The sequence below is a fragment of the Phoca vitulina genome, unplaced genomic scaffold (genome assembly GCF_004348235.1).
Source record: "Phoca vitulina isolate PV1807 unplaced genomic scaffold, GSC_HSeal_1.0 scaffold7, whole genome shotgun sequence".
NCBI lineage: Eukaryota > Metazoa > Chordata > Mammalia > Carnivora > Phocidae > Phoca > Phoca vitulina.
In genome coordinates this window covers 40,180,100-40,201,005 of record NW_022589710.1, presented here as the reverse complement: position 1 = coordinate 40,201,005, position 20,906 = coordinate 40,180,100, and the positions used below count along the sequence as shown (strand labels likewise).

At 52.0% G+C, this 20,906-nt stretch overlaps 1 protein-coding gene across 3 annotated transcripts in view; it reads left to right on the top strand.

The window, feature by feature from the left end:
* Nucleotides 1–20,906, top strand: part of ACTN1 (actinin alpha 1) — a 93,483-nt gene that overhangs the window by 39,563 nt on the left and 33,014 nt on the right. For all 3 annotated transcript variants that reach the window (XM_032405395.1, XM_032405394.1, XM_032405396.1), the window contains exons 2-3: nt 11,395–11,509; nt 15,434–15,553. In XM_032405395.1, coding sequence (XP_032261286.1) covers nt 11,395–11,509; nt 15,434–15,553 — 235 coding nt within the window. The remainder of the gene's footprint in view (nt 1–11,394; nt 11,510–15,433; nt 15,554–20,906) is intronic.

Below are 20,906 nucleotides of genomic sequence, written 5' to 3'. Positions count from 1 at the left end.
GCGGGAGTGGGAGAGGGAGAAGCAGGCTTCCCGCCGAGGAGGGAGCCCGATGTGGGACTCGATCCCAGGACCCTGGGATCATGACCTGAGCTGAAGGCAGACGCTTAACGACTGAGCCACCCAGGCGCCCTCACTTTCTGTTTCTGTAGATAGCTTTTTGGTTTTTAACATCTAGTGAGCACTTAATCTGCATCTCGCACTGGGCTAAGACCTTTGCATTAGCTCACACAACCCCCCCCCCCCCCGTGTGGAATAGACGCTCATTTTTGTCTTTGTCTTCCTGATGTGACAACTGAGGCCCGGTGGATCCGGATCACAAAGGCCACCAGAGCCTGCTGATGCCATCGCTGTACTTTGGCCTCTGGCTGCAGAGGTGGGGACGGTGGAGGCACAGATTCTCATTGGCCAGGAGCTAAGGGGACCGCCTTTGCTTCTTCACGGGGATCACAGGCCACCTGTCTTTAAAAAATGGTTCCCCATTCTCTCAGGAGCCGGCAAGTTCCCCCTACCCTGGCAGGAAGGCACTGGGCTGCCCAGGCCTCTGTCTGCTTTCTGAGGCCCTTGTCAGGAGGGAGGCCGCGGGCGCTGTCTCCAACCCGGGTGTGTTCATCGGGTCAAACCGCCTGCCAGGATGAGCCATTTGGGCCCCTGCTCCTTTGTCTCCCAACGTGGGCTGCAGGTGGACATAAAGGAGGAGACAGACAGGCCCCTGCTCCCCCGCCTAGCCTCCCCACCCTGGCTGAGAGGCTGGTCTCGAGGTTTCCTCATCAGTGGGGCAAAAAATAACAGGACGTCTTTCTTTCCAGCCTGTAGAGCTCTGTGAATGATTAACCTTGATTAAACAGAAAGGAATGGGAAGTGAGAGCAGTACGACCGCGGATGTTTATGGGCTCCTTCTCTGTTGTGTTTGCTTCCTTCCATTGGCCTCATTTTGACAACAGCCTGCAAAGTAGGGATATCATGTGTCCCCATTTGTCAGATAAAGTGTTGGAGGCCTAGACAGGTTAATTACGGTCCCACAGCCAGTGAGGGACAGAGGGGGGCTGGATTAAGACTTTTTAAGTGTCTGCTGTGGACATACTACCAGGCCGTCTTTGATTAAGTACATAAGATCTAACCTGGTTCTTTCTGATGCTGTGCTGTGTAGGTCCTGTGGGTTTTTTTTTTTTTTTTTTTTGTCAGAAAGAGCACAAGCAGGGGGAGCAGGCAGAGGGAGAAGCAGGCTCCCTGCTGAGCAGGGAGCCTGATGCGGGACTCGATCCTAGGACCCTGGGATCATGACCTGAGCTGAAGGCAGATGCTTAACCTACTGAGCCACCCAGGCGATCTGCTGTGTAGGTCCTGTTATCCCCATTTTATAGGTGGGCATCCTGAGGCCGAGACTGAGAATCCTGTCCAAAGAGAGCTAGTGAGAGGTGTAGGCTGGGGCTGCAGCCCCGGCTCCCTTGGGTGCCCCAGCCGCCTGCACCCTGAGTTTCCAGGATCCCAGCATTCCCATGGCCCGGGGGGCAAGCTGTGAGAGAGGTACCCTTCCCAAACAGAGGAAACTGCCTGGCCGTTCTCAATTTTGTCAGCAACCACTCCCAGGTTGGGGGAAAGTAAATAGATCTGGGTGGAGATGTTCTTGAGGACTCTGCTTTTCATCTTCTAGCGAGCCAGCTGACAGCTTGCTTTGAAGGACTGGCAGCATGCCCTTGATAAGTGAACCAGATACTCCTGTTTATGTTACGAGAGCAGCGGGCATCTGAGATCACTTCTGGGCAGCTTTTTGCCTACACACACCACCCAGTGCCCACACCCTGGCTAGACTGGCCGCGTGCGGGGACCAGAGGGTCTGCAGGGTGGCCTGCGGGAGAGAGAAGGCACCCTGGTGGTGCCGGCAGATGCTGCGGAGAACTCGACCCCGCGCACATGTGGAGGAGCACCCACTGGGAGGGGGGTCGGGGCTGGGGGCCAGAGAACTGATTTTTGACTTGAGGAGCCTAAACCCGGTCCCTGGTTGTTCTACTCCAGGGAGGGGCGCTGAGAATGAGCAGCCAGGTACCACCTTCAAGAGGCTGAGAAACTAGACTGGGGTTTTCTGGAGCCTCTTGGCAAGGGGCTGCTGCCCTTCATCTTCCCCTATGGTTAGCAGTTTACTAACTATTGGGGTGGATGTGTGTGTGTGTGTTTGACTGCTGGCTTATCCTCCTGTCCTGGCCCCTAATTATGACTTTCTTGGGGAATATTCTACACGGATAAGGCACTTTAAAGTTTTTCAGAACACCTTCTCTATGTAATATCTTATTTGATTCTCTTACTAATTTTTTTAAGTAGATGGGACAGTTTTTTTCCTTTTTTATTGTTCTTTTTTTACTTTGGAAACATCTGTTCCCCCCCCCCCCGATAATACATGAGCACAGATCCCTCACCCCCACAAAAGAATTCCTAGAGAAATGGGAAGTTCCCTATATCCCATCCCAGAGGTCTGACTTAGATAAATGTATGCAGACAGACTTTTCTTATATTTGCATACCTTTTTTTAAAAATAGGTAATGATTGTATGTGGTATAAAATTCAAAAGAAACAGAAGGGTATTCTGTAAAAAGCAAATGTCCGTCCCTCCTCTGTCAGGAGGCCCCAGCTCCCTTCCCTGGAGGCAGCCACTGTCTCAGGTCCCTGTATGTCCTTGAGGGACATTCTGGCCTACAGCTTTTGTGGATGATCCAGTAAACTACTAACAGGTGTCTGGTTGTGAGAGTGGGAACTTGTCGGTCTCGAGATGGAAACACTGATCATACTTGGAGTTCATTGAGAAGAAACTGTCCCTATGGAATTTATTGGCCTCTTTTGATAAGCAGTAGAGCCTACCAATCCGAATCAGCCCTACAAGGAACAAAAGATTGCCCCTGCATGCTCTATTTGGTTGTGCTTTTTTTTTTTAACTGAAGTATAGTTGACATACAGTGTTCCATTGGTTTCAGGTGTACAATAGTGATTCTCGACAATTCTATACATTTTGCTATGCTCGCCACAAGTGTAGCTCCCATCTGTGCTTCTGTCTTTGAATTAGGCACGTTATGATGGGAAAAGTTGCTGGATTCCAGCTTGCAAGGTGTGAGGGACTTATTTGGGGTTCCATAGCTGGAAGGGGTTGAGGTGACTTATCTGGGATCACACGCACACCAGGTTCCCTGACCCCTGTCCTCTGAACACTAGCTCCCCTGGAATGATCCCAGAGGAGCGGGAGGATGTGCCTGGGAGAGGTGTGGTCAACACGTGAGCCTGGGGCCTGTGGTGGCTGGGTGAGGTGGCGCTGCTGTCCCCCCACCACTGCCACGCCATCTCATTTGGCTGCAGGTGGGTTATCTTGTTTACTCTGTTGCGCGACCAATAGAAAAGGCACCTTTGTCAATGGAGGCTTCTCTGGTGAGGTCAGCCAAGAGTGGATGGCCTGGATTGTGCTCGGAGGCGAGTAAACATCAGAAAGGAAAGTGCTAGCAGGGAGAAGGGTGAGGGGGCAGATCGTTAACACCGGCCATATTTGCGGATGCCTGATCAAGAAGCGGAGACAGTCATGGACATTCGCTTCCTGGAGCACCGGCACTGTTCACGTGCGGATGGGTTCTGTTTCGGGAGTTTTTCATGTTCCTGTGATCACTCACTTAGCTTTGAACCTGCAGTACATACAGTTCTGTATTCTGCTTTTTTGTTAGTTATATCTAAGGGTTCTTTCCATAATAATACATGGTTTCAGAACCTCTCACTTTGGCCGTGTAATGTTCCATTAAGTGGATGAATCATAATTTACTTTACTGATACTTTATTAATATAATTTGGGGCCATTTCTAATTTTTTCCTCTCAAGTAACGCTGACAAGAACATTTTCATGCTCACGGCCTTTGTTTAGCAGTGTTTGCCCAGAATAGCGCCCCGGCATCGGGCTAGGGCTTGTGCACATTTTACTTCCCTTTGGTGAGGAGCTTTCCCCAGGGTCATCCTGCGGCAGCCCGCCCACCGCGACGTCAGCCCGCCCGCCGCGACGTCAGCCCGCCCGCCGTGACGTCAGCCCGCCCGCCGCGACGTCAGCCCGCCCGCCGCGACGTCAGCTCGCCCGCCGTGACGTGTTGCGTGCCTTGTCACGGTACCCACGCTGCCATGGGAATTAGCAGAAACTTATTTTTGCAAAGGTAACGAATGAAAATCGGTACCTTTGTTTCAGTTCCCCAAGGACGGCAGTGTGCGTGGTACATCTGTCATCCCTGGTGACAGGTATCAATCCTCAGTCAAGCCCGAGTGAGGGGAGCCCCCTCTTCCCCGGACGGGAAGTCCTGTCAGCTTTTGCTACCAGCTCCCTGGATGGCCGGCGTCCGCTGTGGTGGTAGGAGGGGTGCCCGTGCTAAGCACTGTTGGGTGCTCAGTACTAGTGTCAACACATTGTACGTTCCTGTTCTTGTATGCGCCACTTTTTTGGTGAGGAGACTTAGAAAGATTTCATGTTTTCCCACTGTGGAGCCAGAGACCCTAGGAGTCTTTTTTTTTTTTTTTTTTTAAATATTTTATTTCTAAGTAATCTCTACACCCAACGTAGGGCTCCAACTCACAACCACGAGATCAAGAGTCACTCGCTCTACCAACTGAGCCAGCCAGGTGCCCCAGTCCTACTTGCCTTACACTTGCCCCTTCTGCTCATTTATTAAACCTCTTTGACGCTTCGTTTCCTCATCGGTAAAATGAGGAAGAATAATAGCACCTGCTTTAGAGTGGTGTTGTGAAGATATACGAGTTAAAGGGGGTAAAACACTGGGAAGAGGGTCTAGTACATAGTATGTGCTTGGTAGATGTTAGCTGCAAATATTGCTGTTATTTAGGGCATATGTTTGTCTCCTCTAGGTTCTTGACTGAGGGTGATGTCTGGTTGTCACCACTTGGAATGGGGAGATGTTAGTGGCATCTCATGGCAGGGCCCAGGGATGCTGCTGAACATCCTGTGATGCGTAGGACAGGCCCCCCAACCCCTGACAAGAAACCAGCTCCAAGTATCAATAGTATGGAGGTCGAGAAGCCCTGCTCACACGTTTAAGTGTGACTCTTGGTAACTGATCTCTTTAAACATGTCTCTAAAGTAACATTTTCAAGGACTGCCTTGGTCTCTCAGCGAATTAGCATCATAAGGGAAGTTACTTTGCTCAGTCCCCAGGGGTGTGTGGATCCCTTCCCAGCGCCCTCACCAAGCACATGCTGTTGGCAGGTAGCACACTGTACATTCGACATGTGGTCTGTGACGACACCGAACTCTAGCCTTCCCGGCACCTTCCTGTCCTCCGTCCTAATAATGTAGCCACCATTCTTTGAACTTTATGCATGGGTGATTGTGCTTAGCAGTTGCCATGTATTTGCTGCATTGATCCTCACCATCCTTTGAGGTGGGTTCTATTCTTATACCCATTTTACAGATGTGGAGATCCAGGGTAGGAGAAGTGAAGTCACTTGCCCAAGATCGCTCAGGGGCAGAGCTGGGACTGGATCCGGGTCAGTCTTGCTCTAGAATCTATATTTCTCACTTTGCTTCCTGCCTTGTCCTGCCCGGGGCTGCACCCAAAAAGCTTTTTGCTCATCCACGGGAGGGTCTTTCAAATCTTTGAGGTGAGCCGCTGAGTCCTCTCTTCTGTCCTCTCTGGTCAAAGAGTCCCAGTTCTCAGAGTTCCCCACGACGAAATGTTTCTGATCTGCTCACTATCCAAAATGCTCTCCCATGTCTTGGTAACCACCTGGCTCTGCTCCTGTCACCTCTCTCCACCACGCTGCCCCCACAGAGGCTGCCCAGCCCATGCTAGCTCTGCTGATGCTCCATCAGCTCAGACTCTGTGCCACCGCTGACCCGAGTCACCCAGATTCCATCTGGTTGGTGGTATCATTTCACAGTGACCCATTTGCAACGATACTCCGTAAGATTCAGCCCACCCATACCTGCACCTGAAATCCACAGTGTCTTGGTGGAACAGGGAGTCAGGAGGCTGGATTGTGAACATACCCAACTTTGTGGCCCTGGAAGAGCCACTTGCCTTCTCTGATCGTGTGTCCTCCGTTGTAAAGTGAGGCTTTGACTTGGGTGCTGTTAGCATCGCTTCCAGCTCTAACATTCTTCGATGAAATGTGTTGAGCAGCAAGAACTTGTAATAATTGTGCTTCTAATTATTGTGGTAGCAGTAATAATAGGTAATTATTGGGCAGCCACTCGGTCCCAGGCTCTTTTCAGTGTTTTAAATGGATCATCTTGCGGAATCCTCCGACCTGTGCTGTTATTACTCTCATCATATTACCCCCACTCCACAGATGAGTGCCTTGAGCAGAGCCATGTTGAGTCGCCTGCCCACAGTTACCACCTGACCAGAAGTGGTTAGACCTGGAGTTTGCATCGTCTTCTTTAGAGTGAATCCTTCCAGTCTCTCGGATGCTTGCTCTCTAGAGTGATCCTGAGCAAGTGTCTTGATCTTCCTGTGTTTCAGCATCTCATGTTTGAACACTCCCTTCTCCCACCAAGATGAAGGGTATGAACACCACCTGACTTTAAAGGCTCAGCCTCTGACTCATGCTTATGGGGTGATCCTCTGTACCCCAGATCCCAGCTGAATGTGATTATACAGATATTCTTTTGGAACCTAAAATATAGACAATAATGATGGTGATTGTGACTATTTCTTACACATTTACTGTAGTTCAAACATATATTAGTAATACATTATCATTATTAACATAAGTTAGCAATATTAAGGTTAATATTATCTTTTTTCTAATTTTCTATTGTCTAATTTTATCTTACTTAATTTTCGTCACAGTTCTGCCTGGTAGATGCTATCATCCATCCCCATTTTACAGATTTGAAAACGGAGGCTCAAAGAGGCCCGTGTGACTAGAGTCACATTCTAGTGCATCTGAGCTGGGAGTGGGGGACAGCATGTTCTCAAAAGCCATTTGCTTTCTCAACACGTTTTAAGGGAAATATATACTTGTTAAAGATATAGTGGAAAGGTATTAGAGGATTCTCTGTGACAGCAGGACTGTGAGACCCATAGAGAAGGCAGACAAAGGTGCTTCTCCATGGCCAGCTCCATGGGACTCACCTGGGCTCAAGCACCCTCCTCACCTGTCTCCCCTGCTGTGATGTGTCTGTCTGTCCTCTCGCCCCCAACTTGGGGCCTGGCCAGGCCTATTCGCAGCCCTGACTTTCAGTGCTGTTCATTAGATAGGGTTAGATATGCAGATTGGATATGGGTAGATAATTCAGGGTCAGAGCGAGGTTGAACAGGGGTCCGGGTTCTCTGCCAGCACCCTTAGAGGTTGCAGCTGGAGGAGGGTGAAATGGGAAAGGGAACTTGTGAGCACTTCCAGCATGGGGCCCCAAGCACGTTTCCTGGGACCTCCCTGCATCTCTGAGTCCATTTCTACAGCAGAGTGCATCCACCAAAGGCCCATCAGCAGCTTCTTTCCTTTCTTTCTTTCTTTTTTTTTTTTTTGAAGATTTTATTTATTTATTAGAGAGAGAGAGAACATGAGCAAAGAGAGAGGGAGAGGGAGAAGCAGACCCCCTCTGAGCAGGGAGCATGATGGGGAGCTCCATCCCCAACCAGGACCTGGGATCATGACCTGAGCTGAAAGCAGAGGCTTAACTGCCACCCAGGCACCCCCCCATCAGCAGCTTCTGTCTCTTTAGACTGTGAGCTGAAGAAGGACCCAGTGATGGGCCTCTTGGAGCAACGGGAAGGTCCTATAGGGTGAGGCGGGGTTGGAACTAAGGCAGTAAAATGGCCCCTGCCCTTCATTTGAGTGAGGCTGGACCATAGCCCTGCTGGGGTAGTACTGCTCACCACGCTGGGGTGTCTGGGCTGGAGGCCATGGGGCCCTGGGGTCTCTAGCCATGGGCATCACTTGTGGTTGTTGGCGTTTCCTCCTTGCCGGACCCCTGGGGCACTGCTAAGGGGCAGGTGTCCTCCTCTGTCATAATGTTGGAGCGTGAGCGTCAAGACCAAGGTCTGTTGGCGCATCTTCACCATTAACGGGGACATCTCCACCCTTTGTGTGTCTGGTGGAAATTACTTGAGCTCTGTGCTTTGAATCCAGTTTAATAAGTCCTTTACTAAGGAGCTCCTGGAGGGCTGCCCTGGCCAGGGAACCGTGAACCTTCAGACTCAGACACAACAGGTGGGGTTATACGTTGGAGGAGAGAATATGGCTGTGTGGTGTGCCTGGAAGCCCACATTGTCCTCCCCACTCCTTTGCCCCGTTGATTTCTTCTCTGGTGAGGATCCACAAGGCCACTGTCCAAGTCACAGGCTTTCTGCACCCCACACCACAATGTTAGTCCTTTCCCGCAACACATCAGAGTTCTCACACACACCAGGTGTCATCTTGGGAAGTCAGGGCAGCACTTTCAGGGTGACAGAGTTTGGTGGCTGTGGGCAGGGAGGAGGCTGCAGGCTGGGGGCACAGAGCAGGTGAATCCACTGGGAGGTTTCAGGGGGAGCTGCTTTTTCTCTTCTTACCACCGATGGTGCGCTAAGTGACAGGCACTTTATAAGTGTTTTCTAGTTAATCCTCCTGACTTTATAAAGTGCTGTCACTATCTCGCTTTTACTGGTCAGGGAACTAAAGTTTAGGGAGGGTAATCTCAAAATCACACAGCTGGAAAAGAGTTGAACTCAGATGTGGTACACCCTGACATGCATGGTCTCAGTCACCGAGTGACCCCCACCGTTCCCTACCTCGGCCTGAGCTGCATGAGAGGTGCTGCTTATTGGTGGAACTTTCCTCATTTGGGAGGTGCTCAGACGCCCCTTCAAGGCAGTTACCTGTGAGGCCCGGGAAGGGAGACTGAGGGTCTCCCAGGGCCATGCAGCCCCGGAGGCCTCAGAACTAGGGCTTTGTGTGGGAGCCATGAGCAAACACAGGTGCATTTCTGTCTCCTAGGGCTCTGAGCCTGGCTTCCCCAGGAAATGGGGCTGGCCTGCTTTCAACAGCATTTTCCTCTTGCAAAAGCAGTATTTTTTTTTCAAAACCAGTCTCTTCTTCCTCTCATCTGCAACCCCTCTTCACAACTGAGCGATAAACAGATTTCACAGCCCCCAGCTGTGCCAGTGTGGGTGATTCTTACCAGGACCCTGGCCACATTGGACCTGGACTGTCCCCTGCTGGGGGGAATCCACTTACCCTCGAGTCTGTAGAAAACCCCAGGCAAGGGCTGAGTGAGGGCCTGGAAGGGAGATGAGAGCAAGGTGCGGTGGAAATTCCAGATGGTGGTAAATGAGAAAAAGCTGCCCTCCCCCCACATTATGTACAGTGTGATGACACCCGGGGCAGGAGTATGTGGACAGGTCGCAGCTGGGAGAGAATACGGAACCACAAGATAAATTCTCTTCAAGATGAAAAAATTCTCTGATATGTTTTACAACAAAAAAAGTTTTAACAAAATGCAAAAAGAGGCTCAGTACCGTCTGGTCCCCTGCCGGGTTGTGGTGCCAACACTAGAGGCAGGGCACCGGGTAAACAGGCCTCCTCTGAGCTGTCTTACACTTCCAGAGGGTCCCTGAGGGCACTCTTTGGCCCATCAGCCCCCTGCCCTGATACCATCCAGCATCATCCACAGGTGTGGTTGGGTCTTCCAGAAACCCCCGCCCCCCGGCCTTTGCATGAGCTCCTCACTGGCTCCTTCACCCAGTTGTCATCCCCTAGAATGTCCACTGCACAGGGCAGGGGTTTTTACTCTTGGGTCACTGCTGTGTCCCTGACTCTGGTCTGGGACTCTAGGCAGAGCATTGAGTCCACACCCTCAGGAGCTCCCATTCCGACAAGTGGCCAGGCAAGGACCGTGCACTGGGATATGGGCAACGATGGTGTGTGCGCGAGCTTTGGGCTCTGTGCCCCCAGCCCAGATGTGGTGGTGGGTTGTCAGGAAGGCTTCTGGGAGGAAGTGATAGCTTGGCCTGATCTTGGAAGATGAGTGTGAGCTAGCCACACGTGACATGGAGGACATCCCAGGCTAAGGATCAGAATATATCCCCTGCCCACCCTCATCTGTGTGCCAGTCTTCCCAAAGCTTTTGGATAGCATCCACAAGCCTCTTCTCTGTCATGGGAGCAGACTGGCCTGCAGAGTGGATCAGTGTTTGTAGGGAGAGAGAAGTCACCTCGTGAGGCATGATTTAAAGATGAGGCCCGGACTTGGGGGTGTCATAATGCTGCCTCCTCCTCCCCACCTGCCTGGACTGACACCATCCCTTCTTCTTGCTCACAGGCTCTTCAACTCTTGCTTACCTAAGCAGCCGTTTCTTTTCCCCTAATGATCACTGGGGTGACATTCCTCCCTTCAGCCTGTTCATTGCCACTTCCCTTTGTTCCCCAGGGCAAGAGGAAGTGGTGGGGGAAGGGGGTCATGAGTCTGGTGACCTTTCTTAGGAGGAGGGGTGGTTCTGGTGTGGCTGTTATGGGTTGAGCAACACACCGCTCACCATTGCAACTTTGCAGGGCGAGTGGGAGGGCAGCTGACTGGAGCTGCTGTGGGGGGCTGGACATGGGCGCCTGAGCCCCCGTGTCGTTGAGGGTGCCATTTGAGGCAGAGAATTCTGGAGTTGCCAAGAAGTAGGTTGCATCTGAAGCTAGAGAGCTCTTCTTTCTGTTTCCCATGGAATGTGACAGCTGGGGAGAGACCCCTGCCCCAATTTTAGGCGGGCCTGGGAAATGGAAGCACGCGCTTCTGTTTCTGCTCGTCGGGTCAGCCTGTTCCTTGTGCAAGCCTGGAGCTGGTGCTGTCGGCGCAGGACTGCTCGGTTGATCCGGGGGCCGCTTCGGGCTTGCTGCTCTCCCCCCCACAGGCTAGAAAATCACAGTATAGATGGTCTTTCATTTAGTCTCCTCAGATTCCCTTCTGGAATTCTTCCTCACACTTTTGCAGCTTGAGGTGCCTCACACCCCGACGCCAGACACACGCATGCACGCACACGCACATTGGGGTCCTCACCTTTGTCTCCTTGTCCTGAAACCGCGCCTCTGAACTCTGAGCCCAACAAGACTTACTAATTCTTTCCTTAACTGGCTGCCAAGTGGACAAAGATTTAATCAGCTCATTTGCCCTGATTAATTAAGGCTTACTGTGTCACCTCTGGGGTATTCTGCCTTGTACCTGTGATGATGGAAACTAAGCCTTATAACCTAAAAGGTAAATTGCTGGCCCTCCCAGCTGCAGGTGGGGAGGCATTAAAGGAGGGTCCATCCCACGGTGCCCACCCATGCCTTCCACACAGCAACCAGAGAGGGCATGAGGCAGGCGGGTCCTGGGGATGCACTGAGGCCCCCGTGGGGGCCTCAGAGACCTTGTGATGCATGGGAAGCTTGACCGCTTTCTGGTCTTTCCTTTGCCCAGACGTTCACAGCATGGTGCAACTCCCACCTCCGCAAGGCGGGGACGCAGATCGAGAACATCGAGGAGGACTTCCGGGACGGACTGAAGCTCATGCTGCTGCTAGAGGTCATCTCAGGTGAGGTGGGCCACCCTGGCCGAGGATGAGGTGCTTGCCTGCTGGGTTCGGCCACTTTGGGGATGCTGCCCCGACAGCTCGGCTTCTGCTCTGCCTTTGCTCATGGTGAGCTTTGGGTCTCTTGAAAGAAGTTGGGGGTGCCATGTGTGAATTCAGACTAGGAGACTGGGTTTGGTCCTGGCTTTGCTGCTGACCGTCCACATGTCCTTGGACAAGCCACTGCCTTTCTGCCTCAGCACCCTCATTTGCAAAACAAGGTCAACCATGGCTGACCATCTCCAAACCTTGGCTCCACTAGTACCTCTCCACCTATATGCAGCTGATCTCACTCCCTTATCTGGCCCCCAGGGTAGAATTTGGATGTCCAGAAATCCGGAGAGACAGCTCCCCTTGAATGCAGATCTCCGCTTTCTTATGAATACCTTTCCTCCACCATGCCTTAGAGGTTGGTGGTTCCAACATTCTCGCCTTGGTTCATATGCTGGGTATCTTAGCTACTCTCTTCACTTTACCTTCTACCTCGACACCAGTGAGTCCCAGACCTGGTCTCAGTCCAGCCTTTTCCCTCAGGCCCCGTCTCCACCCAGATGTCCCCCAGCGCCCCCTCAGCATGCCCGAGACTGTGCGGACTACCCTTGGCCCTGACTGACCTCTTTCCTCCTATAATCTCCATCTTGTTCTCCTGAACCTAATGTAGGCATCAGAGATAGCTCTTCCTTTGCTTTGCTTTCCAAGTTGGCATTCGGGTCCCGTTCATTCTATTTCCTTCTTCTGTTAGCCGTTTAACCTCTGCTGCCGCGGTGTCAGCATGGGCCTGCGTTAGCTCTCACCTAGATGATCCCCAGAGGCCTTCGACCCCCTCCCAGCTCCTTCCCCACTGCCGCAGTCCGTCCCCCGCACGACAGCCAGCCAGAGGGGCCATCTGACGGCCCAAATATGGTCTCGCTGTTCCCTGCCCAGAACCCTTCAGTGCCTCCCCAGGGCTCGAAGCCTGCAGCCCACATTCCGTAGCATAGCTCACAGGATCCTTTGTGAGCTGGCACCTTTTTGGTTTTCAACTAACTTCCCAAAAAGGTATCAGACCTCAGACCCTCTGCCACCCCAAGAGACACGCAGTCCTCACCAAGGGCAGGCTCTCTGCTCTCTGTGCTTCTGCATAAGCTCCAACTGACTTGTTCCCCAGTACTTTTAAATATCTTCTTGCAGGTGAAATCTGTGTGTCGGAGGGTGGGGATGGGGGATTGTGTGTGTGCGGTATAAACTACAGAACATAAGATCTAGCGTTTTGAACATTTTCAATTTCATTGAGTATTTCGTACACTCCCATTGTTGTGCAGACCCACCAGTGTCCATCTGCAGACTTCTCCGTCATCCCGCACTGAGACCCCATGCCCATTAAACACTAGTTCCCCGGTCCCTTCTCCCTCGAGCCCTGGGCAGTCACCCTTCTCTTAGTCTCTGTGAGTGTGACTGTTCTCAGCACCTCATATTAGTGGAATCAGACAGTATATGTCCTTCTGTGGCTCATCCACGTGTCAGACTCTCCTTCCTTTTTAAGGCTAACATTCCATTGTACGTACACACTGCATTCTGTGTACCTATTCATCTTCTGATTCACATTGGGATTGCTTCTACCTTTTGGCTATTGTGACTAGCACTGCGGTGAACATGGGTGTACAGGTATCTTATTTGAGTCTCTGCTTTCGGTTCTTTGGGGTCAATACCCAGAGGTGGAATTGCTGGACCATATGATAATTCTATGTTTAATTTTTTTTAGGAACCATTTTTAGGTACTATTTTCCCCTACCTGCCTTTTAGAATGTCCTACCCTGCCTCCTCTTCCAACATTTCTTAGTTTACACAAACCTGGTATTGTTCTTTTTCATTCTTTAAAACTCAGCTCAGAATTTGCTTCTAGGAAGGCTTTCCCCATATGAGTGGCTGTCCTCCTCTGGGCTCCTGTCACACCCCATTCATCCCTCTGTTGTGTCCCTTTCCCCATGGCATGATCATTTTTGGCCCATTTGTGCTTTTCTCCATTCCACCCTGTGCTGCTTGGGGCAGGGACGGTCTCATCTCTGTGTCCCAAGTGCTCAGAATAGCACTTGGCATGTATGTGATGCTCAACAAATATCAGAGTGACCAGATGCCCTGCACTGGGCTTTTCTGCATAACTAGCAGCATTTTCCCCACGGAACAGGCGGGCCTTTGCACATCTGTGAATTGGACTTGTCTCTTTCCCTGGGGTGGGGGACATCAAGTCACTGAGACATTGCCTTTTCCTCCTTGAGCATCGTGAGGTGAGTAGAAGGACAGAAAGAAGGGGCTAGTGCCCCGAGAGGTCCTCTGAGTAGCGTCCCCGGACCACCCACACCAGAATCCGCAGGACTGCTTGTCCACATGCAGAGTCCCAGGCACACCCCAGACTTCCTAAATTAGAAACTTAGGAGGCAGGAGAAAGGGGCTGGGCATCAGAAGCGCGAGAACTGCTGGCCTCACTGCCTTCCCTGTCCCAATGGAGAAGTCCTGTTCCAGCCAGTGTGCACAGCTGGGGCGCTGGCTGGGGAGCCTAGGCTCGGCATGACCTAAGGGCTGGGGCTTTAGCAGGAGAGCCTTCAGGGTGGGGGTGGGATGGGGTGCTGCCTCATCCATCCTATGGGAGGGAGTCCCCGGGGCATTTTGTCTGCCCAGGGGGATGGTGGGGTACCTAGCTGGGGAGGCTGAGCAGCGGCCACAGCCTTGGGAGAGCTGCAAGTGGAAAGTCTTAATTTAATCATAAAAACCCAGCTGTGCTTCCCTGGGAGCTGCCAGGCCTAATCACATCTGTGGCAGGAAGTCTGCTCTCAAGAAGCCGGTGGCGGGGGAGGGTGGTGCTGGGAGGCCCCCTGGAGAAGTGCTGCTACCACATTGTGGCAGCCCCGCTCCTTGAGCAGTCATGGCGAGGCTGCTTACGTGCTGGGTGTGGCGGGGTGGGGATGTGCGGCGAGGTGGGGCTGGAGACCGTGGCAGGTGCAAGGGTCCTGAGTTTCGGGCTCTAGGATGGTAGTTCTCAGCCTTTTGGTGTCCCTGGCCTTTTAGAGACTCTATAGCTATGTGCCCTTCCCCCTGCTATGGGCACACATGAGTTTTAATTTAAAGAGGTCCCCGAGTGCCTCTGTTCTGAGCTGAAAGTGCTCTTAACGGGGTGTTTGGAAAACCAGCTCTTTTCCTGAAGCTTCTGACCCTGGAACCTGCGTTGGAGGAGGGGGCGGGCTGAGGGTGGGGAGTTGGCTTGGAGCTGAGCCAAGGAGAACCCACAAGAGGCAGCGGTTCTCCAGCGAGAGAGGAACACCGTGGGCAGCTCCGTTTAAACACTAGGGGACTTTTTCAGAATATTCTAAAGTGCCCACATATCTTCCTGGGCCAAACAGTATAGACTAGAAGGGGTTCAGAGCCTTTGCATGTGCTGTTCCTTCTGCCTTGATCATCGCTCCCTGCTGTCATGGCCCGGCTGCCCTCCCACTCGGAGGCCTTTCCTAACTATCCCACAACTCCTTCATCCCCCACCTGCCCTCCTTTGCATCCTCTTTTTAAGCATTTATCCTTCTTGATGTTTGTTCATTTGCATATATTTGTGTGTTTCTCTGTTTGAAGGTCTGTCTCCTCCTGGGCCAGAAGTGCACGAAGGCAGGAAAGTGTTTTGTTCACCCCTGTATTCCTAGCACCCAGCCAGGTCCCGGACATACGGGGCTTACTACAAATCTGTTGGGTGGAGGCAAGCAGTTGAGGTCTGAGAAGTGGCAGGAAAGAGGCAGGATTGACTCTCTCTGTTGTTCCCTGCGAGGGTGGCCCTCACTGCTCCTGGACGAGGGTGTCATGAAAGCAGCCCTGCTCCCAGGAAACAGCATCTGACCCTCCCTGCCCCCCCCCTTGGTCTGCATTCAGGGGAGCGCTTGGCCAAGCCGGAGAGAGGCAAAATGAGGGTGCACAAGATCTCCAACGTCAACAAGGCCCTGGATTTCATAGCCAGCAAGGGGGTCAAGCTCGTGTCCATCGGAGCTGAAGGTGAGTGAGGCCTGCCGTCTGACTGCTCTACGGAACCTGATTTTCTGCTCCCTGTTCTCTTCGCCTTTTCTGCCTGACTCCCGGGTTCCCACACCCCTGGGTGCATTGGGAAGTGGGGCCACCAGCACCTCCATCTGGTCGACCTGTGGATTCTTCATGTAACAACTACACTTTCCATCCATTCTCTGCCCCCTGGAAAACCAAGGGCCTGCTCCCTGCTCCTGACCCCCCTAACACCAGCCGAATCCTGGTGCCCTGAGATCCCATGAGAGTGGAATGCCACCTCCCTCACCCACAGGCCTGCCTGCACTTTGCTGCCTGGGGCAGAGAATTCTGCTGCCTGCAGAGTGTCAGACCTGGGCTGGGTGGAGGGTGAAGGCTGCCTTGAGGCCCCACGGAGCCCTGGGAAGACTGATGTCCAGAAGCCTTCAGGAATATTCCTAATAGCATTTCTCTGCAGATTAGCTTCTTGACTCTTTCTCCTTAGCTTGAAAAAAAATTTTTTTAAAGCTCAGTATAAATTGTTATTCGTTTGTTCTTAATGGCTTAAGAGAGGCAATGCAGTTTTTTGTGTGTACTGTGGTGGCCCCAAAGGATTTGGGGAGGGAACACTGTAGCCAGGCCCTGTCAGCACTGCGCCCCTTGGATTCAGCCGGGGCTCACTGGGCACCTGCTGTGCGTGCCAGAAATCTCAAGCTAGGGAGGGTTTCCATCCATTCGTTCATCATTTGACGTATGCGCACAGCTGTGATCCCCGAGCAACGCACCGTGGCAGGTACTATGCCAAAGCCCTTGGTGCTGGCATCTCGCGGATCCCTCCCACAGCCTCTCTGGTGGCTCTCGTTATTATCCTCATTTGATGAGAAGGAACCAGATGCCTAACGAGATGAAGTACCTTGCTGAAGGTCCCAATGTCAGTAAGTGGCAAAGCCGGAGCTCAGCCCAGGTCTGTGTCCGAGAAATCCCCCTAGAGCGTGGCCTTTTCTTGAAGAGGGCAGGGGACTCGCTCCAGCAAATCAGAGGAGTGCATCTCTTTTCTGGTGGGATGAGTCTAAAGCCCTCCCCAGGCCCCCCTTTCTTTCCAGAAATTGCGGGATTTTATATTGCTACATCAAACGCGAATGTTTGCACGGTATCGGCAACCCCCAGTCCGCGGTGTCAAATCCGGCCGACATGGGTTTTCGTAAATATTGGAACCCAGCCACACCTGTCTGTTTACATATTCTCTGTGTCTGCTCTCCTGCTACAATGGGCAGAAGAGTTGTGACAGAGACCGTATGGCCTGCAAAGCTGAAAATATTTCCTGTCAGCCTTTGGCAGAAAAATTTCGCCAAGCCCTGCCTTCCTGGGGCTCAGGCTCATGCTTGAGCAGTTGTGGGTGCTGCCTCATGTGTCCCACCCAGCACATCTTCAGCTGTGAAGCAAAGACCGAGTCTCTACATCCGTGTGGCGCACACAGCAGGTGCTCAGGAAATGTTCGAAGGACTCGCACCTAGCGGGGTACTTTGTTTTGTGAGTGGAAACATATTCTCTGCTTCTTAAAAGAGTAGTTTACTCTCTTAGGGAAGATTAAAGACTTGGCAGAAAACGTTTCAACTAAGCAGGGCTGGGAAACCAGAGGAGATGGCGCTCAGCTGGTCTGGTGCAAGCTCACATGCCCTCTGGGACAGGGAAGTAAAGGATGTGTAAGGGGGGCCAGGGGTGACAGTAGGGATGGGTGGGGATTGTGGAGAACTGGGGAAGGCATGTCCTTCTAAGTGGGGCACCTACTAATCATTTGTTGCTGTGGGGGTGATACAGGTCCAGCATGGCTAGATCTTCCCATTTTTTCAAAAGAAGCCAGAAATCCAGATTTTTAGAAAGAAAAATTAAACAGCTACCTAACAATTTTTTTTTTTTTTTTTTTTTTTAACTCTGAGGTCCAAAGGGGAGGAGGAAGGGGGAAGATGGGAGAGAAGAAGAGCATTGGTTCTAGCTCTTTGGCTAGACAGGATGCTTGGCATGGGCTCTCCCCTTCCACCTGTGGGCAGGCCTGTAGGGTGGGTATCACCAGCCACATTTTATAATCACGGCAACTTAGGCTGAGAAAGTTGCTAGGGTGGAAGCCTGTGGTGTGCTTGAGCATGGGTTCTGGACCAGACTCCTTCCATGTGGCAGAGCCAGGATGAGCCTGGGAGTTTGGGCTCCAGAGCTGAGGTCTGAACCTATTCCCATAGCTGCGGACATGGCGCGCGGGGGCCGAGGACGACTTTCTTGTCTGCTTTTCCTCAGCTGCGGAGGGGTGAGTCAGGTTGGCTGTGCCTGCCTGGGCAGAGGGCGAGGAGCAGAGACAACCTCGGGCATAAACTCCACCGGCCCCTCTGACCTTCCGGGAAGTCAACCTAGCTGGCCTCAGATTTCCAGCTTTTCTCACACAGGCCTCACTTCTCTGAAGATTTTGAAAGGCTCCTTTAAAGTGAGATAATCCTGACCTCCTCACTGCCCTAGGGAGTCCGTGCTTTAGGCCGAGCCTTCCACTTTGAAATCACCTCTCCTGTTTCAAACTGAGCACTCAGATGAGGCTGGGATGGTTGCTCGGCTGTGCCAGGAAACTGGATGAGGCCCCAAATGGGTTTTGTTTATTGTAATGAAGTGCAGTTTATTGCTGTAGACTATAACATAAAAGGCAGTAGAGCAGATCCCTTGGAGTGAGCGCTCGTGGGGGTCCAGGTGGGGAGAGATGTTGCCCATTACGCTGAGGAGCGTTCTGGGCTGAGGGGGGCAAGCCCAGCGTGGGCAAGACCCCAGATCTTTAAAGGATTACCACGTGGTGCAGGACTAGACTCTGGTGAACCCCTGAGGGGCAGACCCAGGCCCAGGAGGCCCTATGGGAATGGAATGGCTGCTCTGGAGGGGCATATGGGCCCTGTCCCTGGAGGTGTGCGCTTGAGGCTGAAGGCAAGGAATTTCCGTACGTCCAGGAGGGATTAGAATAGATCCTTAGGGTTTCCTGTACTGTACTTGATTTAGAATGTCTAGACTTCATGGAATTGAGGCTTGACCTAGGTGAGTGGTTGGGATTTAACCAGGTGAGAGGACCCAGAAGGATTTTTTATCTTAGGATCTTTGGGCGGGGTGGGGGGGGGGCTTGGTGGCTTTGGGTGCCAGGAGCCTGGGCATGATCTTGATAATTGATCACCTGTCCTTGGGGCGGAGGGGGTGGTGGGTGCAGTAGCTAAAGCATGGGTCTGGGAGCTTGGTGACCCCCAGGGGTCTAGTTTCTGTCATGTGGAATGTCTTCATTCTACCGCCTGAATCATGGGTGGGTGACTGCATCCCTGGGGTGGGGGCAGGGGGTAAATGCAGGATGTGAATGCTTTTTGGCTGGCTATAGACCAGGAATGGCAGAAACATGCCCCCCCCTTCTTCTCGTACCCACAGCAGACATTATAGTCCATTCTCATGTTTTGTCCACAGGGCCCAGTTGTGGCCTGGGGACCCTCCTTTTGGACCCAGCATGCTTGGCAGCCCCATGACATAAAGCTGCTGGTGAGATGGGGCCTCCCTGATCCAGACATACAGATGCCTGGGAAAAGGATTTGCTCTGGGGGTGGGACAGGGAGCCAGTGGGCCCTGAGGCTGGGGTGGGGCATGGGGTGTCAACACATCCCACTCTTTTTGCCTGTACTTGGCTCTCCTGTTTCCTGCAGGATCTGGTATGAGTGAGAATTCAGTGAGCAATTCAGTGAGTTTCTGGGGGAAGAGAGAGAGGAATAAGTAGGCAAGACCCCCAAAAGAAGCCACTCTTGTCTCCCTTAATGCTGGGAGGACACTGAACTCAAGGCCACAGGAGGCCAGGTATTTGGCCTTCACACGGGCACAAGAGGGGGCTATAGGATGGGGCAGAGGCGGGGGCCAGTGCTGCAACCTCTGCTCTTGGAAAGGTCAAGAGTGGAGGCCTCTTTCACCGGAGCCTCTTCTAGACGTTAAAAAAAAATCCCCTGTATTTGAAACACCGTCCATGAAATTTCACACTTGTTTTTTCCACTTTCCATATTATAAAGATTTCTCCAGGTCATTAAAAACTCATGAATGTAATTTTTAGTGGCTATGTTAATTGCTGAGCATAGCTGCGCTCTGTTCCAGACCTGAGTTTTGCCCTGGAGGAGCCTGAGTGTGGTTATGTTCTCCCAGCCGCAGACCTGGGTAACCTCTGCCCATTCACCCATACGTGTGTAGAGCCCTCCAGTACTCATTCATTCATTCATTCATTCATTCAACAAATATTGATGGAGGGCTGTCTCTGGGCCAGGCACTCTGCTGGGCTCTAAGCTGTGATGCAAAATGGAAAAATTGTTCCCCTCGTGGAGCTTATGCTCTGGAAAGGGGGAGAGAGAAAATACACACACACAGGTGTCAGGTGGAGAAAGATCAAGCAGGGAGTAAAGTGGGAGGTTTCCAGGAGAAGATGAGGTGGAGATGGAGGGAGGTAAGGGGCAAGTCCCGTGGATATCCAGGGAGGAGAGAGCTATGGGGAGGGTGGAGGGGGACTGTCAGGGCTTCACTGGCCGCTTTGACTCCGAGTCAGGTGGGAAGTCGAAGTCGTGGAGGTTCTGAGCAGATGGCTGACGGGCAGGGCATCTAACTCCATCACACCTTGTACTTAGTATATTCTCGCTTTCCAACTTGGGGCCATGATAAATGACCCTCTTCTGTACAGCAGCCTTAACTCTGTATGTCAGATCATCGGCTGGGTGTAGATTCCTAGAGGGAGACTTCACTGTCAAAAAGTCGAACAATTTCGGGGTCCCCGGGTGGCTCAGTCAGTTAAGCATCTGCCTCCCCTCAGATCATGGTCCCAGGGTCCTGGGATCGAGTCCTGCTTTGGGCTCCCTGCTCAGTGGGGAGCCTGCTTCTCCCTCTCCTTCTGCCTGCCACTCCCCCTGCTTGTGCTCCCTCTGTCAAATAAATAAATAAAATCTCTAAAAAAAAAAAAAAAAGTCAAACAACTTCAAGATGCTTGATCCTGTTGCCAAATTATTTCCCAGAAAGTTGTTGTTATTGTTTTAACATTTATTTATGTATTTGAGAGAGTGCAAGTGAGAGCATGAGCGGGAAGGGCAGAGGGAGAGAGAATCTAGAGCAGACTCTGTGCTGAGCCTGGAGCCCGACGTGGGGCTCGATCTCACGACCCGGAGATCACATCCTGAGCTGAAACCAAGAGTTGGACGCTTAACCAAGTGTGCCACCCAGGCTCCCCAGAAAGTGTTTTTTTTAAACCAATTTATACTTCTAGCCACAGTGGGCCAGGTAGGCTTGTTACCATCAACACACATGAAGGTGTGGGTTCCTTGTTTTTTAACTTTGCTAATTT